Genomic DNA, 21,273 nt, shown 5'->3' on the forward strand with positions numbered 1-21,273 from the left:
CCAATGCTGGGATATTGTTGGAATGTTGCTGAAACAGCAGAAAACCATTCAGTGGGATAGCCAAGTGTCAACTTATTCCACTAAAGACCTGGGTTTGATTCCCTTTGTGGATATAATGACTTCTGTCATGATGTTGCTGGAATATTGCTGAAACAGCATCAAACCATACAGTGGGAAAGCCATTCACAGCTTCTTGGAGAGTTGCAACTCAAGTTGCCAGTAAGGCGACAGAGTAGATAAGAGGAACAAGAATGTTGGATCTTCACACTGTTAAAACTTGAGTTCGATTCCCTACCTGGATATGTGAAACTAATTCTTTGTGGCTCTGCCGTGATATGACTTAACTAAGAGCAGAATGTTAATGTTCTCCTATTTCCTACACACATGCACCCTGTTTTTGTCCCATCCCTCCAGCCTGCAACTGCAACATGCGCGGTGCTGTTCGTGAGGACTGTGTCCAGATGAGCGGCCGGTGCATGTGTCGACCCAACATCAGCGGCATGAAGTGCAACCTCTGTCTGGACAAGAAGTTGCTTGGGCCCCTTGGTTGCATAGGTAGGGACGTATTCATTTTGATTGTAATGTTCATTCTATAAGACTTTCCAAATTATAAACATGACAAAATTCAATTTTGACATCCGATCATCAATAGCCTCTTGGTTACAATTTTATATTCATTAATGTAAGGTCCAAATCGGTTTTTTATGTTGGTGTTTGTAGATCACTTGATTGTGATGGTGGTTACGGTGCTGCTGGTAGTGACATTGGTAAATCTGAAAGGATACTTAGACTACTGTATTCACCGTATTATGGGCTCTGCTCAAATAAGTGCCTCCTGACCAATATCCATACAAATTTGTAATCTTAATAAGTGCCCCCAAGACCAAACATTTACCCGACACCCATATTTACTTGTGTTTATTACTCAGTACAGTTATAAATGTCAACACCAGTGTGCACACTTGGCATAAATACATTTCTTTTGTCAATTCTTAAACATTCTTTGTGTCAACTGCTGTGATATAATAACTGGAATAGACCTGTGAAGATCTGGGCTAGAATAGGTCTCCAGCAACCCATGCTTGCCGTAAAAGGCAACTATGCTTGTCGTAAAAGGCGACTATCGGGTTTGGGTGGTCAGGCTTGCTGACTTGGTTGATGCATGTCATCAATCCCAGTTGCGTGGAGCGATGTCCATGATGTAAATCACTGGATTGTCTGGTCCAGACTCTATAGACCTCCGTCATATAGCTGGAATATTGCTGAGTCCGACGTTAAACAACAAACAAACAAACAAACAAACAAACAAACAAGCAAACAAACAAACAAACAAACATAAAAATAACTGGAATAATGCAAGTAGTACAGCAAAACTTACTCACACACTTCCTTGAGAGGCATTTAGAAGTTGGAGTTCTAAATAAGGATAAGATATATGGAGGAACAACTTCCTTATTACAATTAGGAGCAACATTTCGGTGTAGGTTCTAACACTACTTGTTTGCTTGACAACGGTGTCAGAACGTACACCGAAATGCCGCTCCTAATTAAAATAAAGAAGTTGTTCATCCATGTATCTTATTCTCACTTGGAACTCACACGCTGTCTCTCAACGACCCAAATCTAACACGTTCTTCTTGAAGATAAATTAAGCGCATCTTCCCGAGGCAAGTGAGTTAACTGACTATAAAAGTCCAGTTTCCACCCTTGCCAAACTAGGCTGGTATTATGGAGTTGGACTAACGAGTTTATGCATAGTCCAATCAAAACCGCGCACCAAAATCAAAATCCGGTTCGTAAAGTGTCATGCAGATTTCGGTCGACTGCAGGATTTGCAAAGCATGTGCACTGCTAACTCGTCAACAGATATTTTCTAAATCTTTTCATGTTTTTAATCAAGGTGCTCACGTGATTTGATGCGCTTCGCAGTGTAAGACTCGTTTTATCACAATATAGATCTTGATTATCGATCAGATCATCTTAACTGGGCGCCACCGTTTTGTTTGAAGCAAATGCAAGTGATGCGAGAGATTTAATCTGATTGGTCAATAGGAGAGGCATAGAAAGGACATAACTCGTAATAGCCACTGGTGGCGCTACAATCCAGCACAGGAATTCCAGCCTAGTTCGGCAAGGGTGGAAACTGGACTTTTAAAGTCAGTTAACTCTCTTGCCTGGGGAAGATAAATTAAGCGTGAAGGAGAGTGTGATGGTTTGGTATCTGGTGTTTCAGCACAAACGCCCCCCAGATCATGTGCGGAACTGGACTGCCAATTTGGCTCCATATGCAAGGAGAAGAACGGTGAACTCTTCTGTGACTGCAGCCATTTCTGTTCCGGTTATGATGACGAGATTGGGAAGAGTGTCTGTGGCAGTGATGGCAATAATTTCCCCTCAGAGTGTCAGCTGCGCCAGTTCGGATGTCAGATGCAGCAGGAAATTCACATCCAGTATTACGGCCATTGTCGAGGTAAGTAAAAGTCCATACAATCAAAGCTTTCAACTATTCCTGGTCAGTATAGCCAGTTCCCTTGTTCCCGAAGCTGGTCATGTGAGCAGACTAATGAGAATCGGGTGGTTACAATGTATACAGTGTACTGACTTCGAACCGAAAAGGCCCTTGTTGTATCTCTTTAATGCTGAGCGCCAGGCAGGGTAACAACAAGTACTATCTTTTAACATCTTTTGGTATGATATGGCCAGGTTAGTAAATAACCGACCTGTCCACTAGACAATGGAGGCAGTATGCATCGGCATTAAGTGACCTGGTGACCCGTTAAGCAATTTCAGATGTGTTAATACTTGTCGTAACAATATATAAATTGATTGCAATGGGTGCAAAAGCTAGTAGAATGGATTAAAACTGTTATAACATTTTTCCAGCAGCCCCATCTATAAGGACAACAACGCCAATGCCGTCAACAACACGATCTCGTAAAACAACTCGTCACATCACGGGACCGATACCACCAGATGTGGAGGATGTGGACACTGCAGGGACAGACCAGCCCTCCATCCCTGAAGTGGAGACAGCTTGTGGTGAGTCAGGCCACATGCTTCTGGGAGTACCTCGAAGTGGCATTTTAGAACATGAAGTATCTATGACAATCTCATTAAAATCAGATCTAAGTTCTTGCTGCCGCTAAACAAAGATCTGAGGACATCCCATTATGGGTCATGTCAGAACCACCTTTCGCTGACTTTGACCGACCACTAAAACAAGTAACATAGCTGGCATCAGCCAATTAGAAAGCAGCTTTCTCAAGCTTTACGGCACTCATTTCAACCTGGCGACTTCCATTTTAGACTTGAAAAATATGTTGACGCAGTTCTCATTTAAAATTTTGAAAACTGAACAAACGAACAATTCAGAATGTCTAATATATGGTTGCGATTGTATGGCAGTGCTTCCCACATACTGTGCAACACCTCCTCCATTCAAATGTTTATCCCACGGAAGCAAGAGATAGACGATAATTTTGACGGAATCAGTCGTCGGAATACCCTGTGTTAACTTTTTCGAGGTTGCATGATTAGGAATCACATTCCGTTTGTCACGTTCATGATCTGGTAAGCGACGCTTTGATTGGTCGGATGAAAGGTCGTTCTGACGTGACCCGTAATGGGATGGCCTCAGATCTTTGTTTTGCGATGGCGAGAACTAAGATCTGATTTTAATGAGATTGTATCTATGAAGACAACTTGCTTGATGAGGATACTTGCATCTGTAGAAAAACTTGCAATGACAGAATAACGAAGTATTAATGTTTGGGAAGATCTTTTTCTGTACCATTGAAGTACATACTCAAGGTACATTTGGAAGTCATTATAGTCTCTACTATTCAAGTACCCACTTAAAGCAAAATTTGGAGGGATCATAATACTTTCTCAATCATTCAAGTACCCACTTAATGAACATTTAGGGTTGTCATTACTATATTCTGTAGCATTCAATATCAAAATGTACATTTAGAGGGGTGGTAGGGTAGCCAAGTGGTAAAGGTGTTCGCTTGTCAAGCCAAAGCCCCTGGTTTGATTCCCGACATGGGTACAATGTGTGAAGCCCATTTCTAGTGTCCCCTGCTGTGATATTGCTGTAATATTGCTAAAAACAGCATAAAACCATACTCCTTGCTCACTCATGTACATTTAGTGGGGATCATAATAATTTCTCAACAGTTCAAAATCCCTCTTTTTGTACAATCCTAAGTCCTTGTTTTGAGCTAAGACTGCAGTGAAAGGAATGTCTTAAACTTTGGTTGAACTGCATTGTGTGTTCACAGTAATGTGTAATGTGTAATATTTAGCTGCAATACCAGTTGATGTAGACGGTGGAGTAGGCCTAGAATTAGTTCATCACACCAAAGACCAGGTTCAATTCCCACATGTGTTTAGTCCACGTCTGGAAGATTGCTCCAAGCAACAACCATGCTCAGTCTCTCACTGAAACTGAAGTTGTCCATTCTCTGCTTGACACTCACAGGCCTGATGGGCAAGATCGATGACCTGTGTCTTGAAGACTCGAACTGCTGTGTGAACAACAGCCGCTGTCGACTTGGACTCTGCACCTGTTTCCAGGGTTACGTCCCTTCCATCGACAACAGACAGTGCATAGGTTGGTTCTCTTCATTAAATGTTTTTATTGTTCACAGCATCGTGAAACAAATCACTTCCTATATTTTTGCACACATACAAATGTATCCTTCAAGGTAAAGTGCATGTTGATAATTGGGCCATCTCTTTGACTTTTCAGAAGTATTTCGAACCGACTCTATCAAAACGGAAGATATCGACAATGCGTGCATGCACTCTCCATGTGAGAACGGTGGAGAGTGTGAACTTGACGACTCTCTTGGCTACCGCTGTGTCTGTCCTCTGGGCAAGACAGGACCACTGTGCAAAGAGGGTATGTGTGATGATGATGATGATGATGATGATGATGATGATGATGAGTGAGTGAGTTGGGTTTAACGCGCTTTTAACAGTATTCCAGTTATATTGTGGTGTGTCAGCTTAATGTTGGAGGAAAGCCTGAAGTGATGCAGGTCTCAGACGTTTACCACTTCGGTGAAACCCACGAGCACGGGTATGATGCTGACAAACCTAGAAACATAATCGGGGCGAACCGGGATTCGAACCTACATTGATTAAGATGATGATGATGATGATGATGATTATGATGATGATGATCCTGGAAGTTCATTGTTTCTTCTTTTTGTATTTTATTTCAGACAATGCATTTAGTGTGCCATCATTCAGTGGCAAGTCCTATCTGAAGGTGCCACGGATTCGCAAGGCCAACAAGAATCTTAACATCGAGGTGGTGTTCCAGACTCTCAACAAAGATGGCATCCTTCTCTTTAACTCTCAGATTAAGAATGGTTCCGGAGACTTCATCTCTCTGGCCATCAAGGATGGATTTGTGGAATTCAGGTGAGCATTATACTCTTATCCAGAGAGTGACGAGGGGAAGGCATTATACCTTTGTGCAGCATATGCACCATCGTAATAATCCCAATACCAGGTGTAAAGATAACAACAGGAAGGACTTACTCATGTTTTGTTGACCAAATTAGCACAAATACCAAATGGAGAATCTCACCCTTGTGTCTCTTGACATCAGATATTTCACATGAGTTGATAAAAGATAAAAACTTTGAGGCTGACTGAAGGGTTTTAAAATTTTAGCAATGAGTGTTGATGTGCATGATATCAAAGGACCCAAGGGTGAGATTATGTTGTTCATCCAAAATCACTCTTCAGCTTTGGGAGTTTGTAAACAGCAATAACCAGTGTCTTAGGTGTAAGAAGTACAGTTAAGCAGCTTCAGTGGCAGGGAGTGTGATCTCATTTGATTGGGACATCCTGCTTAACATTTTACAGTCAATTTGTGTAAATAAAAATGTCAAATGTAATAACTTAATAGACTGTTTTTTCTCTTTAACACTTAAGAAATGTGGGCAAAAATGAGTGACATCATTCAGTGCTATAATGCAACACAAGCCCCACCCATTCTGTTATTGGGGCAGTCGGGTAGCCTTGTGGTTAAAGCGTTCGCTCATCACGCTGAAGACCTGGGTTCGATTCCCGACATGGGTATAATGTGTGAAGCCTATTTCTGGTGTCCCCTGCATTGATATTGTTGGAATATTGCTAAAAGCTACGTAAAACCATACTCACTCACTCACTCAGACCTACTATGATATTGCTGAAATATTGTTGAAAGCAGCTCACTCACTCACTCACTCACTCACTCACTCACTCACTCACTCACTCACTCACTCACTCACTCACTCACTCACTCACTCACTTTTGTGCACATGGCCTAATTTCTGTTTTTGTTCCTGGAAACATAAATGCAAAACAAATTGTTTAGTTAGCCAATCAAATGCCATGGAATCACCTGCAACTGGTTTATTCAGTAATAATTTCAGCAATGCAGAAGTGTTTAAGGCAAGAGCCTATCTAAGGGTCTGAAATGATCGATTATCAAATGTTGACTTCAACATTCCAGATACAATCTTGGGGGCGGTGAATCAACCATTCGCAGTAAGACACTTGTGACGCTGAAGAAGTCTCATCGTGTGGTGATCAAACGGAGAGGAGAGAATGGCATCCTCATCATGGACAACGAAGACCCTGTCTCAGGCGCCAGCGACCACACCCACACGTCACTCAACCTGGGAGATCCACTCTTCGTTGGCTATGTGCCAAATGCTTTACCAGAGTATGTGGGCTATACCTGTTTAGGGAGATCAAAGTTTTTTATAAGTTGGCTGCTGGAACAACAATAGGGAACTTATGGGAAGATTTATGGAGGTTCCAGGGAAGATGGGGAAGATGTTGGAGGTTCAAGGGAAGATGGGGAAGATGTTGGGGGTTCCAGGGAAGATGGGGAAGATGTTGGAGGTTCCAGGGAGGATGGGGAAGATGTTGGGGGTTCCAGGGAAGATGTTAGGGGTTCCAGGGAAGATGGGGAAGATGTTGGAGGTTCCAGGGAGGATGGGGAAGATGTTGGGGGTTCCAGGGAAGATGGGGAAGATGTTGGGGGTTTTGGGGAAGATGTTGGGGGTTCCAGGGAAGATGGGGAAGATGTTGGGGGTTCCAGGTAAGATGGGGAAGATGTTGGGGGTTCCAGGGAAGATGGGGAAGATGTTGGGGGTTCCAGGGAAGATGTTGGGGGTTCCAGGGAAGATGGGGAATATGTTGGAGGTTCCAGGGAAGATGGGGAAGATGTTGGAGGTTCCAGGGAAGATGGGGAAGATGTTGGAGGTTCCAGGGAGGATGGGGAAGATGTTGGAGGTTCCAGGGAAGATGGGGAAGATGTTGGAGGTTCCAGGGAAGATGGGGAAGATGTTGGGGGTTCCAGGGAAGATGGGGAAGATGTTGGGAGGTTCCAGGGACGATGGGGAAGATGTTGGAGGTTCCAGGGAAGATGGGGAAGATGTTGGAGGTTCCAGGGAGGATGGGGAAGATGTTGGGGGTTCCAAGGAAGATGGGGAAGATGTTGGAGGTTCCAGGGAGGATGGGGAAGATGTTGGAGGTTCCAGGGAAGATGAGGAAGATGTTGGAGGTTCCAGGGAAGATGGGGAAGATGTTGGAGGTTCCAGGGAAGATGTTGGAGGTTCCAGTGCTGTGTATAGCAGCAGCACATGTTATCACAGTTGTATTGAACATTAAACAGCTGGAACGTTGTTGCCTAATTACCCACCAATATCATTTAAATCAGATCTTTTACCCAAAAGCCCTTCACCAGAGGTTGTGTTAGATGAACCCTTCTAAATGAAGGATGCATGGATTCTTGAACTATTCAGATGTAAAATTTGTAAACACAATCTGCTTCTTCATTTTGTAACAACCTAAATTTGAAAATTTCTATCACAACAAATTATAAAAATACAGAGAACACAATTATTCCTTCAATGTTTTGGGTGTAGAAGACGTGGCATTCTGAACTGATAAGGTTTATAAAATATCCACAATATTATGGTGAAGCCTTTATTATTTCAATTTGGAACTGCCTGTTGGAGTAGTGATTGGAAGAAGGTGCATCAAGGTGCTTGTTCAGCTACTGTATATATTTGTTTGCAGTGTGTACAAGCGTATCGGCGTGAGCCTGGGGCTGGTCGGCTGTATTCACGTGCTGAAGGCCGGAAACGAGGGCAACCTTAGAGACTACAACTTGGAATACCCAAACAGGAATACTGACATTGCCGATGGCGCCGATATTGGTAAACTGAACATACTTGTGTAATTTCCAGTTATATAGTGACTTTGGTAGCCAAATAGTCTGAGGCACCGATATCAGTAATGTTCAACAGACCATTAGGTTTTCCCTAACGCTCCACAGGAGGCCATCTGGTATAGGCGCCAGACTTAAAATACAGACTACTAGACTTCCCCAATATTCTATCTTCTCTTGAGAGAACAAGTGGACATGTGACATAAGGCACCAATATAAGTAATACTACACAGACGAGCAAGTTTCCCCTAGTAGTGTATTCACTTCTTGGAGTACCAGCTACAATGTGGATTGGATGATCACAACATTTGGGTTGGCTGATAATATGTCATTGTACCCAAACTTGATCTTTGCTCATGTCTGTGTCAGGAGGGGTAGAGCCGGGTTCGATTCCCCACATGGGTACAATGTGTGAAGCCTATTTCTCGTGTCCCCTGTCGTTATATTGCAGAAATATTGCTAAAGGCAGCATAAAACCATACTCACTCGATCACTGTGCCCGAACTTGATCTTTGTCATTCTGCCAACCTGGAGCGGTGGGGTGGCCTAGTGGTTAAAGCGTTGGCTCATCACACCAGAGACCCGGGTTCGATTCCCCACATGGGTACAATGTGTGAAGCCTATTTCTGGTGTCCCCTTTGTAATATTGCTGAAATATTGCTGAAATATTGCTAAAAGCGGCGTAAAACCATACTCACTCACTCGCTCACTGTACCCTAACTTGATCTTCGTCATTCTGCCAACCTGTATTGATGGTGAATGATTGTTTGCAAGTTGATTTGGCTTCAGTATTGCTGAATATAAAACAGCACTTCTCATTATCACTCTTGATAATGTTTTAGCTTCAAAATGAAATTTTAGGGCACCAAGTACTCACTAACACCCCTAATCTCCTGGGACAGGTAGCTCGGGTACTCGGGTCAGGTGGGTACTGAGTAGGACCCAGGTATCCACAGAAGTACCTGGACCTGTGGTTTGTCACATGATGTATTGTTTTCTGACCAAACTTATCTTGAACTCTATGGTTACACTACAAGTCACTAATGTTCGCATAATTTTCTGATTATTCACATTCTTTCTGACTTTATATGTTTGAATAAAGATAAAACTTCAGTCAACTTCAGGGTGTGCATGACCAGAACGTTTTATATGTGTATCTAAATACATTTCGCCAGGGCTATTGTCAAACTATTCCCAATCGGACTTTTATAGCTATCTCTTGAGACCTACAGCGGGTCCCTGGGTAGGGTAGAGTAATAGGGGTTGGGTAATAAATTTGGACTCGTCCCAGCCCTTATCTCCTGAGTGTTAGGGGCAGTCGGGTAGCCTCGTGGTTAAAGCGTTCGCTCGTCACGCCGAAGACCCAGGTTCGATTCCCGACATGGGTACAATGTGTGAAGCCCATTTCTGGTGTCCCCAGAAGTGATTTTGCTGGAATATTGCTAAAAGCGAAGTAAAACCATACTCACTCACTCCTGAGTGTTAACCTTCTGTTGTGTGTTTGGTGCAGGTGAATGTGGCAACAACCCCTGCAAGTCCATGCCATGTCTGAATGAAGGAGCCTGTATGATGCAAGACCAGAGGAACTACCAATGCCTGTGTAGAGAGGGCTTCACAGGTGAGATCAGCCTCGGGGCTTCGGAGCGGGAAACATTGGAAATTATCTACAGAAACAAATTACCCTTGATGTCATATTAGTTCACGTGTGTGTTGAAATGTCATTGTCATAAATATACCACAATATCTATCTATGTTCTAGGGCTTCTGTGTGAAATCCTGGTCGACCCCTGCGCGAGCCAGCCATGCCAGTATGGAGGAACATGTATAACGATGGGTAACGATGTTGGCTACGAATGTCTGTGCACTGAGGGAAGGTCAGGAACCAGGTGTGAAAAAGGTAGGTCAAGGTCAAAGTCAAGGTCAGACCTGAGGTTGTTCTGTTCAACTGGGGATGCCAATTATAAAATTTGTGCACTGTTATTTACAGCACACTTCTACATCTCCAACTGGCTACAAATCATGAAATATTTTGATAATTGTAAACCTTTATCTCACTTTTCTAAAGGGGCGGTTGGGTAGCCTAGTGGTTACAGCGTTCGCTCGTCACGCCAAAGACTCGGGTTCGATTCCTGACATGGGTACAATGTGTGAAGCCCATTTCTTGTGTCCCCTGCCGTGATATTGCTGGAATATTGCTAAAAGTGGCGTAAAACCATACTCGCTCACTCACTCACTTTTCTAAAAGAACATACAGGGGTTTTTTTTCATAGAAATCAACACTGGAAACCTGTCATGGTGTTGTGGAGGTGGCCATTTTGTTTTCATTGAGTTGATAAAACAGTATTAGTGTCAGTGTTGTTTGAAGTTTGACGAGAAATGTTTGTTTCTATATTTTCCAGAATCGCTGAAACGTGTGTTTGTACCACAGTTTGCTGGAGACGCATACATGGAGCTCCCCCTAGAGGACAATGTGGGCAAACAGCTCACGATAGAAGTCTGGTTTAAGGCCTTCAAGCCAAATGGTACATTGCCAAATACATGTACTATGAGTCATTGGGTGAATGTTAGTTTATGGGAGTAATATCACAGGGCTTTTGGCTAATAGAGCTGACTAAATTGTGGATCTGTTGTCAATATGTATGACCTGATTATGAGTCATGATTTTCTGAACAGCTCGTATGCCTTGTCCTGACTTGATTATTCTCAGGCATTCATTGATATGGTTGAAAGGAAACACTTTTCTTCCTTTACAGATTTTTTACTGGAAAATACCTTTCGGTCTTTGAGAGAAAATAAAGAAAACAAGCCATTTAGATTAATGTTTTAGATTTCTCATCCTCTACATACTGACTGGTATGAAAAAGAGCTTCTTTACGTTTCTACATGAAAATCTTGTTTGTTTGTTAAACATTGATGCAAAATTATGAATAGTGAGTGGGTGCTTGTTTAGAATACGCTAAACTATGCTTATATCGAACTGGCGGATATAACGAACTGGTCATTTGGTCCCAGGTATTTGCTGTATATATGCTGTTTGTAGGTTTATAACCATCTTCCCGAGGCAAGAGAGTTAACAGACTTTAAAAGTCCAGTTTCCACCCTTGCCGAACTAGGCTGGAATTCCTAGGCTCGATCGGAGCGACACCAGTGGCTATTACGAGTTATGTGGCTTCTGTGCCTCTCCTATGAACCAATCAGATTCCACCTCTCGTATCACTTGAATTTGCGGCGCCCAGTCAAGACGATCTGATTGATAATGAAGATCTATATTGTGATAAAACGTGTCTTTCATCGTGAAATTCATCAAATCGTGTGAGCACTTTGATTAAAAACATGAAAAGATTTAGAAAATATCTGTTGACAAGGAGTTGGTGGTGCACATGCTTTGCAAATCCTGCAAACGACCGAAATCTGCATGACAGTTTACGAACCAGATTTTGCATTTATGTCCTAAGGAATCTGTTTCAGAAGATATTCGAGACTTATTATTCCCTGATGTTTTGAATTGATTGTCAGGCAGTGACTCCTCGGAGATTCAATCTCTCTTTTTTTTGTTTATTTACCATGTGTAGTTTAACCCCGGCATGTGTCTGATGTGTTGTAGGCATGATCCTGTTCGCGACCCAGTTCAATGGTGGCAAGGGTGACTTCATCTCCCTCAATATGGTGAAGAGGAAGCTGCAGTTTCGATTCTCCCTCGGAGACCGACCAGCGAAACTGGAGTAAGTATACTCAGACTCCACTTGTTTGGACAATCTTTGTTGACCCAACCTAGGTCATTTTGCATAATTATGATGCTTCATTCATAACACAATCTCATTAAAATCAGATCTTAGTTCTCGCTACCGCTAAACAAAGATAGGGGTCATGTCAGAATGACCTTTCATCCGACCAATCAGAGCGTCGCTTACCAGATCATGAAAGTGACAGTCGGAATGGGATTTTTAAATCTGCAATCTCAAAAACTTTAACATGGGGTATTCCAAACGATAGTTACAGGTTTAACGACTGAATCCATACAATCTAGACCATATATTTGCCATGTTCTTTTGTTCAGGTTTCAAATTTTTAATCGAGAATTTGTCAAAATATGTTTCGAAGCGTAGTTACCAATTTGAAATTAGTGCCGTAAAGCACGAGAAATCTGCCTTCTGATTGGCTAATGTCGACTTCTTGTCACTCCTTCCATTGGTTGGTCAAAGTCTGACGTGACCCGTAATGAGATGTCCTTGGATCTTTGTTTAGCGATAGCGAGAACTAAGATCTGATTTTAATGAGATTGTTCATAACAGGAAGTGGTGTAAAGCACATATTACATAGGTATCACAATTTATTTTTGGCAATTGTGCAATGATATAGTGTAAAAAATAGGGGATTTGCAGTTTGACAATCTTGTTTAATGAAACCAGCATCAATGTGTTAGAAGTTATCTGTCAACAATGTGGAACAAATATCAAGAAACAGTATGTGTAGAACAGATTGAATAGGTCAGCTGATGTGCGATAATACGATTATAAATCAACTACTGTAATAATATAGCATGCCTTGCTAGGAGAAGTGTATGGTGATAATTGTATATGGAATGCTTGGAGTTAAATTGTATGAAAGACTTTATGCAACAATATGAGGAAATAGACCTCGTATTTTCTGAAGAAATATAGAATTGTGTCTTATGGACCATGTGCCCGCTTTTGTTCTATTGCAAGAATGACATGGAAAGCTATAATTTTAACAGATGAAGGTTGTTATCGGTTAATATTTTCCAGGGTCACCGATGAAGGTCACTTTTTGTAAATATTTCCTTAGAGCACAGATGAAGGTCACTTTTTGTAAATATTTCCTTAGAGCACCGATGAAGGTCACTTTTTGTAAATATTTCCTTAGAGCACCGATGAAGGTCACTTTTTGTAAATATTTCCTTAGAACACCGATGAAGGTCACTTTTTGTAAATATTTCCTTAGAACACCGATGAAGGTCACTTTTTGTAAATATTTCCTTAAAGCACCGATGAAGGGCACTTTTTGTAAATATTTCCTTAAAGCACCGATGAAGGTCACTTTTTGTAAATATTTCCTTAGAGCACAGATGAAGGTCACTTTTTGTAAATATTTCCTTAGAGCACCGATGAAGGTCACTTTTTGTAAATATTTCCTTAGAGCACCGATGAAGGTCACTTTTTGTAAATATTTCCTTAGAGCACCGATGAAGGGCACTTTTTGTAAAAATTTCCTTAGAGCACAGATGAAGGTCACTTTTTGTAAATATTTCCTAGAGCACAGATGAAGGTCACTTTTTGTAAATATTTCCTTAGAGCACCGATGAAGGGCACTTTTTGTAAATATTTCCTTAGAGCACAGATGAAGGGCACTTTTTGTTAATATTTCCTTGGAGCACAGATGAAGGGCACTTTTTGTTAATATTTCCTTGGAGCACAGATGAAGGGCACTTTTTGTTAATATTTCCTTAGAGCACAGATGAAGGTCGCTTTTTGTAAAAATTTCCTTAGAGCACCGATGAAGGGCACTTTTTGTAAATATTTCCTTAGAGCACAGATGTAGGGCACTTTTTGTAAATATTTCCTTAGAGCACAGATGAAGGGCACTTTTTGTAAATATTTCCTTAGAGCACAGATGAAGGGCACTTTTTGTTAATATTTCCTTGGAGCACAGATGAAGGCCAGTTTTTGTTAATATTTCCTTGGAGCACAGATGAAGGGCACTTTTTGTTAATATTTCCTTGGAGCACAGATGAAGGCCAGTTTTTGTTAATAATTTCTTGGGGCACAGATTTTGATCATGGGTATTAAATTCTTGAACATGAAGTCCTGTATTAATATAATTGTATGATCACCCCTTTTCTTCAGAACCAGCAATCACATCCATCTCAACAAATGGCACCGAGTGGTGATTACGCGCCTGAATGAGAATGGCCAGATGACGCTGGACAAACGTCCGACTGTCAGGGGCAAAGCACCAGTATGTATTGTGCAGATTATACAAGAAATATTTCTTGCATGAATTTTAAAATATTATGACAATCTCTTTATCCTGTTTTGATCTGGATACAGTAAAGTTCAGATACAACAACCTCAGGAAGAGGGAATCCAGTGTGTTATTTACAGTGGGCCCTAAAAAAAGCTGTCAGAAATATACTACTCTAAAGAAATTAAGGAATAACCGATCAGGTGTTCTTTAACTTCTTTTGAGTAGTATGTAATTCGATTATTACATTCCTACTTTCGTTAGACCCTGATTTTCTGACATAATGACTTAACAATAAAAGAATCTGACCAAACTCAGATTATTTTTGGTACTTGTGTTTTATTGTCATGAAGAAAGAACGAAAAAAGAGTGTGTTATTGTTACAAATACACTTTGAGGTCTTTCTTTGACAAAAATGATTCAATGCTGATGAGGAGCCAACGCGCAAACACATCAACTACACGTGCAATGAAAGAGGCATTTGTATTTACATTTTGAGATGTGGTGAGTACAAAACTTAAGCGGAGATGTGTTATCATAATGGAATAATTCATGATGATCGGGGGTTTCAACTATTTGGCTGATCTTGTCTGTTGGAAATAATACATGGTTAGAACAATTGAGTGACGTCACAAGAAATATGTATGTTTTGATAAAAGTTCTTGTATCAGTTTGGGATGTAATAATCAGTTTTTTAAGTCTGTTTGAGAATATATGATAACAATTATTAATGATAATAATTAGTAATGTAGATCTGGGTGATACAATGAGGTTGTTGTATCTCTAAGTTTGTTGTATCTGTTATTTGTAATCATGTTACTGTAAAAATTTGAACGATGTAATTTCAGATAACTGTTGATTTCTATTCTAAATTTTGTCCATTTTAATTTCAGTCGAATTTTTCATGAAATTTTAATCATCTCAAAAAGAATCATTTAGAGTGATTATTATTATTATGTTTTGACATGAAATGATAAAGAGGTTATCATAATAATATGCTTTATGAATTAATGAACATTTTCAGGTGTAATCTGCTAAAACCACCTGTCCGTTATCCCTTTCACACAGATTCTGTATAGTTTAACTCCATTTAACTACATTTAATTCAGGAACCTCCCCGAGCCAAGGTGAGTCCCCTCTCTTGTGTGTTCTCTGCCAGGTTGAAAATTATCTAATCTGTCAAAATATTCATACCAAATCGAACAACCGGAACAGTTTTCTACTCAACTATTGACTGGAATATCCTGAATAGGAATGTGTCTAGTTGTTATGGAGATGTTGTCATACAAATAGTATTTGATATATAAATGGAACTGAAGCATTTGCAGCACTATTTAATGTTGCAATAAAATATTGATATTGATCACTTTTTTTTCATACCTTTCTACACTCTGAGTAATGGAACAGTATGAATTATATGAAGATTTTTTTATGGATGACTTCTTTATTATTATTTGTAAGGCTTAAAAAAATCAAAGAATTGGTTCTCAGGCAATGACTTTTGAAAATATAGAGCGGACGGGCGTCGGTCTTTTCTTTTTTGCTTTTTCAAACTAGTAGGATTTTCGTATAGTGGGAGTATTGCTGAGTGCAGCGTTAAACAACAAACAAAAAAAACAAACTAGTATGGAACCAAATATACAGTTGTGTACCATCAACCTGGGAAAGGGCCTCCGTACATAGACAAGCATACAAACTCCTATTGCCGCCATAGCCATAACACGAGATGTGCAGTAAAGCAGTGCGCATGTAAAGGGAAGTAACTGCATGCTATTGTGGATCGCATTGTTTTTAAGTATTAGGATTTAATTATATATTTTTTTAATGGAAATATAAACAAAACGTGTGGCAGACTTTATGATGGTGTGGGCGGTGCCTGAGAACAAAGACTACTTTTTTTAGCCTCACCCAAACATGCAGCTTATCAGGAGAGTGCCGCCTCCGTGGTCTTGTGGTAGAGCGTCCACCCGGAGAGCGGAAGGTCCGGGGTTCGATCCCCGGCTGCGTCATACCAAAAGACGTTAAAAGATGGTACTTGTTGTTACCCTGTCTGGCGCTCGACATTAAGGGGCTAAAACAAGGACTGGTCGGCTCGGAGTCAGTATACTGTGTCTGAGTGGGGTATTCATGTTAAACTGCGGCATGGTATCTCAGTGAGCTAGCACTATAAATCGGCATTAGTCCGGACTAGTACAAGCAGCCACAGACACACACGTGCATGCACGTCGCTATATAAGTGCAATAATCTTGGACGCGACGTTAAACCCAATTTCACCTCACCTCACCTTATCAGGAGACACTTGCCACTCCGCCAGGTGATTGGTTCAAGGCGCAAGTAGTTGGGAAATGTTACAAGCAATAATCAAGTTGTTATCCAAACAGTTTCATGTCTTCATCCCGTTCCAACTGCTAAATGCAAATCAAAGACTTAGTATGAACAACTCTCTACCCATAACAGTAATTGAGGAGTATATGTACATTTCATTTGGGCAAATAAAAGATCAATGTATGAAAAATTTACAATTTTGGGAAATGATGCAATGACAAAACATCATGATCATCAACATACCTGATTTGAACTCGTTAGGTCAAGTAGCAATCTTATTAAAATCAGATCTGAGTTCTCGCTGCCGCTAAACAAAGATCTGAGGACATCCCATTACGGGTCACGTCAGACCGACCTTTCATCCAACCAATCAAAGTGTCGCTTGCCAGATTATGAAAGTGACAGTCGGAATGTCTAGTATCATCCAGCAACCTGAAAACGTTAATACAGGGTATTCCGAATGATAGTTACGGCCCGCGCGACTGATCCATCAAAATTATTGTCTATCTCTCGCTTCCGTTGGATAAACATTTAAACGGAGGAGGCATTGCACAGTATGTTGGAAACACTGCCATACAGTCTCGACCATATATTAGACATTCCGGAATGTTTGTTTGTTCATTTTCAAAATTTTAATTGAGAACTGTGTCAACATATTTTTCAAGCGTTGTCTGAAATGGAAGTCGCCGGGTTGAAACGAGTGCCGTAAAGCTTGAGAAAGCTGCTTTCTAACTGGCTGATGTCGACTTCTTGTTCGTCATTTCAGTGGTCTGTCAAAGTTCGCGAAAGGTGGTTCTGACGTGACCCGTAAAGGGATGTCCTCAGATCTTTGTTTAGCGATAGCGAGAACTAAGATCTGATTTTAATGCGATTGGTCAAGTAGATTCTGAAAGTGACACAGCTGTGTATAGAAGTGCATGTGCCTTTGGTTGCAAGAGCGACAATAGCCATAGGTGGTGACGTGTCCTTCAGAGCTTAAGCTATGGTTTCATCAAATAAGCAACAATCCAATTATTAATTTCTTTAAATTTTCCATGGCAGCTTGGTAAAGTTGCTTGCATTATTAAAAGGTGTTAAAACATTAATTTATTCTTTAATTTCCTTTTAAGATATTCCATGAGAAAAAAAATGATTCTGACAGCCTTCATGACAGAAAATTATTAATTAAAAATTAGATAAGGAAATATCTATAAATTGAAATCAAATTGTGAAAGCTTTTTATTTATATATTTAGTATCATTTGGATTGTGAAAGTTTGCGATCTGTTGATATTTTCATATTTGGGGGTCAATGAATTGTTTTGACAGATTAGAAAATTTCGTGTAAGATGGCCTTATTCTGAAGGTGTAATGCATGATTCACATGGTGTTCCTGTCTGAACAGTTCTGCCAGTCGGTTTTGAAGAGTATTGTGCTGATGCATGGCATTAATAAATGTTGTTCACAATTTTGTTTCATGCCACAACGTTTTATATTGCACTTTTGATATTTCTCATAAAAACTGCTAATGAATATTGAATATTGTAAAAGTATGAAAATGTTTAATTTTTCTTATTCAATACAGATGTTATCAAAGTATTTAGTCCTCTTGTTTCCTTATGGGTCCTGAGACTCTTCCTAGATAAGATTTGATTGCATATTGCTTAACTGATAGCACTCTGAATTGCACAAATTAGATGTGCTCAAAGGCACTGAATAAATGCTTGTATCTCTCACATTGTATCTGATAAAACAACCAATCATAAAGAAAAGGATCACATTGTTATAAAAACCAAGAGGAGTAGGAAAACAACAACATTGAAAGTGACAAGCTCCTCACAGCGATAGCCCGTTCGCGGAGCTCTCTCTATACTATCGCTGCCACCAGTCAAAACTCCCCACTGTGATAGGTGGCCACAACCATGCTTGGAGTTGAACTCGCAACCGAATGACTGTTATGTTTACAAACAAGTGACGACTTGCGTGATGCCGAATACACTTGCACTGCCAAATTACTTTCTTTGTTTGTCAATTTGAATTTCTATTTCATTAAAACTATCCTGTAATTCATATAGTAAGAATGTAACGAAGAAGTTGGTTGATTTTCCGTTAGTCTGCAATCTCGAGCCAATCTGATGATTTAAACTCATCTGGAAAACATGGTCAGTCATAAACCTTTTCAAAATGAAATATGATGGCATTCCCAAAGACATAAAGAAAAGTATAAACGTTACTACATTTGTGGTTAGAGGGCAAATTTCAAGATTCTTGTAATGGCCATGCCCACACTGGTGGCAGCGATGTTACCGAGAGTGTAACAAAGGTGTCACACGCTGGGAAGGAGCTTGTGAAAGTGATGGATAAGGGAGGTAGCCCTATTCTTGCCATGGTGTCGTTTAGAGTTATTTCCCTTTGTCTCCTTTACACTTTAACTTGTCTTACTGCAATCAGACATCAGTAAGATTTCTGAACATACTATTTTTACTCGGAAATATTGCTTTTAATAATCTCTCTGACATATAGTTAGTAATGATCTGTCTGAAATATTGATAATAATAAACACAATATACAAATGAGATCGGATACAATCCATACATAAAGTTGATTATCGAGAGATCCAGGTTTTGTTAATTGAGTATCATCCCTGCACTCAATTTGTCACCCCATCAAGGCACCATTTAGATTTTATTGCAAACCTCTTTACCAAATTTTAAAATGTTGTGTGTGCACAAATTTGAAATTGGCAGACAAATATGCTTTAAAAGTTTTCAAACATCTCCTGAAGACTATTTTTATGTTGTTTGTGTCTTTGGCTTCATATATGTAGTTAGTCATACTCTAAACTGTTTGTAGTTAAGTTGAATCAATATGAATGATAAACATATTAAAATATTTGCCCAGTTAATATCTTTAATATAAAGTGTTGGTATTCAGAATGATAACCACATGAGAAGTAGTTCATCAGCCCCCCTAGTGTGATATATGTCTTTATGTTAATCGGGGCGGTCGGGTAGCCTAGCAGTTAAAGCGCTCGCTCTCACGCCGAAGACCCAGGTTCGATTCCCGACATGGGTACAATGTGTGAAGCCCATTTCTGGTGTCCCCCGCCGTGATATTGCTGAAATATTGCTAAAAGCGGCGTAAAACCTCACTCACTCACTTTATGTTAATCAAGGGTCCTGATGGGGGGGTTCACATGTCGGTAGTCAGTAACATTTGGGGACTTTAGTCAGGAGTCAAATTACTAAACATTTACTAGTTTTGTTGTGTCGTTAGATCCAGTTGTTGCATGACTTCTACCAGATTTTGGCACACTTACGAAAAACTGTAAAGTTTAAATATACAGTTGTCTTTCGACAATTTACATTAATGTTTTACAATACAAATTTGACTCATCTTATGTTTTCGATAGGTTTCTTATTTGTTTTATGCCAAACAGTATACTGCTGAGGACCCTCTTTTTCCTGGCATTGTACCTCCCTCACTTACCGTAAATGACCGCGTATAAGCCGAATTTTGAGGACCAGAAAAAAGATTCTGTAGAAGGGGGTCGGCTTATCCACGGGATCCACTTTCATGATAGTATTTTTCAGATCGTGATCTGTCAGAAACATCGCCTGAATGACGATGTATGTTGAATAATCACAAATAGACAATGACTGATCCAGATATCAAATGCTTAGTGTTTAGCTTGACACTGACTCTTGGATAGAATGGAAACAGGTCTTGTTCCTTATATAAATTCTAAAAATAATATTAAAAAAATCTGAGATATATTTTGTCCCTCTTCTCTGGTGTGTTCCTAATGCATAAATACCTCCTGAAAACAACCTTTTTTTAACTAATGTTTCAGACAAAACTGATCTTTTGTATAATACATTTTGTTAGTTTGTTATATAAGACATTCTTTACATCTTATTATTCTATAGCAGCGGCTCCAGATGAAAGTTAAAGGAGTGGTATGAATGATGAAATAAGGTTTTCTTGGTTGTTTTGCTGTGTAATGTTTGGAATCCCACACATTTCTAACACTGGTTTGTGAAACGTTGTCGTAGATACTGCTTCCACCGCTAAGATGGTGACTTGCTTGTTTCATGGGTTATATCCAGGCTAGCTTCGTCCTGTACTAATATGCATATTGCAGCCGTGGCGACCACACTGCTTCCATAGATGTCGGAAACATACCTTACAAAGAGGCCAAGGATGGATTCAACAAACGCAAACTTGCACTGTTTTTTATATTAAAAAACACACCTCTTTAAGTTCCCTTTCACAAAGATAAGCTTCTTTTCACTGATGTCTTATCAAATTGAGGGGCATGATTATAATATTAATATAATAATAATAATAATATTTACAATTCTTATGAATAGGCAACCTCTATTACATCACAGCCATAATTCCTGCAGTTTGTCTGTCATCTCACAGATTAATATTCTCAGACTGAAGGGAATAACTATAATATTTATATTTCTGGTTACTGCAAGTATTGAAACTACTGAATCCAACTCTATTTTGTAACATTGTCTTTGGAGATTGACAATACATTATGTGGTTCATGTTCAAACAAAATGTATACTTTTATTTCTCATGGATGTCTGCTGGTACTAGAACTGTTGTGTACTGGGTGCTTACAACATATCTAAAGTCACTCTATGACAGACATGAAATGGTGCAACTGATTATTATATACAAGAAAGATGAATCATCGAAGACATTCATAATATAACAAACCACAGGTAGGG

General features: G+C 39.9%; 1 protein-coding gene across 8 annotated transcripts in view; it reads left to right on the forward strand.

The window, feature by feature from the left end:
- Nucleotides 1–21,273, forward strand: part of LOC124149287 (agrin-like) — a 472,283-nt gene that overhangs the window by 442,748 nt on the left and 8,262 nt on the right. For 7 of the 8 annotated variants that reach the window (XM_048394137.1, XM_046520773.2, XM_046520774.2 and 4 more), the window contains 14 exons: nucleotides 415–555; nucleotides 2,234–2,470; nucleotides 2,884–3,039; nucleotides 4,484–4,615; nucleotides 4,754–4,906; nucleotides 5,232–5,433; nucleotides 6,515–6,727; nucleotides 8,092–8,231; nucleotides 9,753–9,860; nucleotides 10,002–10,139; nucleotides 10,642–10,764; nucleotides 11,847–11,964; nucleotides 14,107–14,218; nucleotides 15,334–15,351. In XM_048394137.1, the coding sequence (XP_048250094.1) occupies nucleotides 415–555; nucleotides 2,234–2,470; nucleotides 2,884–3,039; nucleotides 4,484–4,615; nucleotides 4,754–4,906; nucleotides 5,232–5,433; nucleotides 6,515–6,727; nucleotides 8,092–8,231; nucleotides 9,753–9,860; nucleotides 10,002–10,139; nucleotides 10,642–10,764; nucleotides 11,847–11,964; nucleotides 14,107–14,218; nucleotides 15,334–15,351 (1,991 nt within the window). The remainder of the gene's footprint in view (nucleotides 1–414; nucleotides 556–2,233; nucleotides 2,471–2,883; nucleotides 3,040–4,483; nucleotides 4,616–4,753; nucleotides 4,907–5,231; nucleotides 5,434–6,514; nucleotides 6,728–8,091; nucleotides 8,232–9,752; nucleotides 9,861–10,001; nucleotides 10,140–10,641; nucleotides 10,765–11,846; nucleotides 11,965–14,106; nucleotides 14,219–15,333; nucleotides 15,352–21,273) is intronic. The other variant, XM_048394138.1, reaches the window with a different exon arrangement.

Source organism: Haliotis rufescens, unplaced genomic scaffold (genome assembly GCF_023055435.1).
Source record: "Haliotis rufescens isolate VD_foot unplaced genomic scaffold, xgHalRufe1.0.p SCAF_13, whole genome shotgun sequence".
Classification (NCBI taxonomy): domain Eukaryota; kingdom Metazoa; phylum Mollusca; class Gastropoda; order Lepetellida; family Haliotidae; genus Haliotis; species Haliotis rufescens.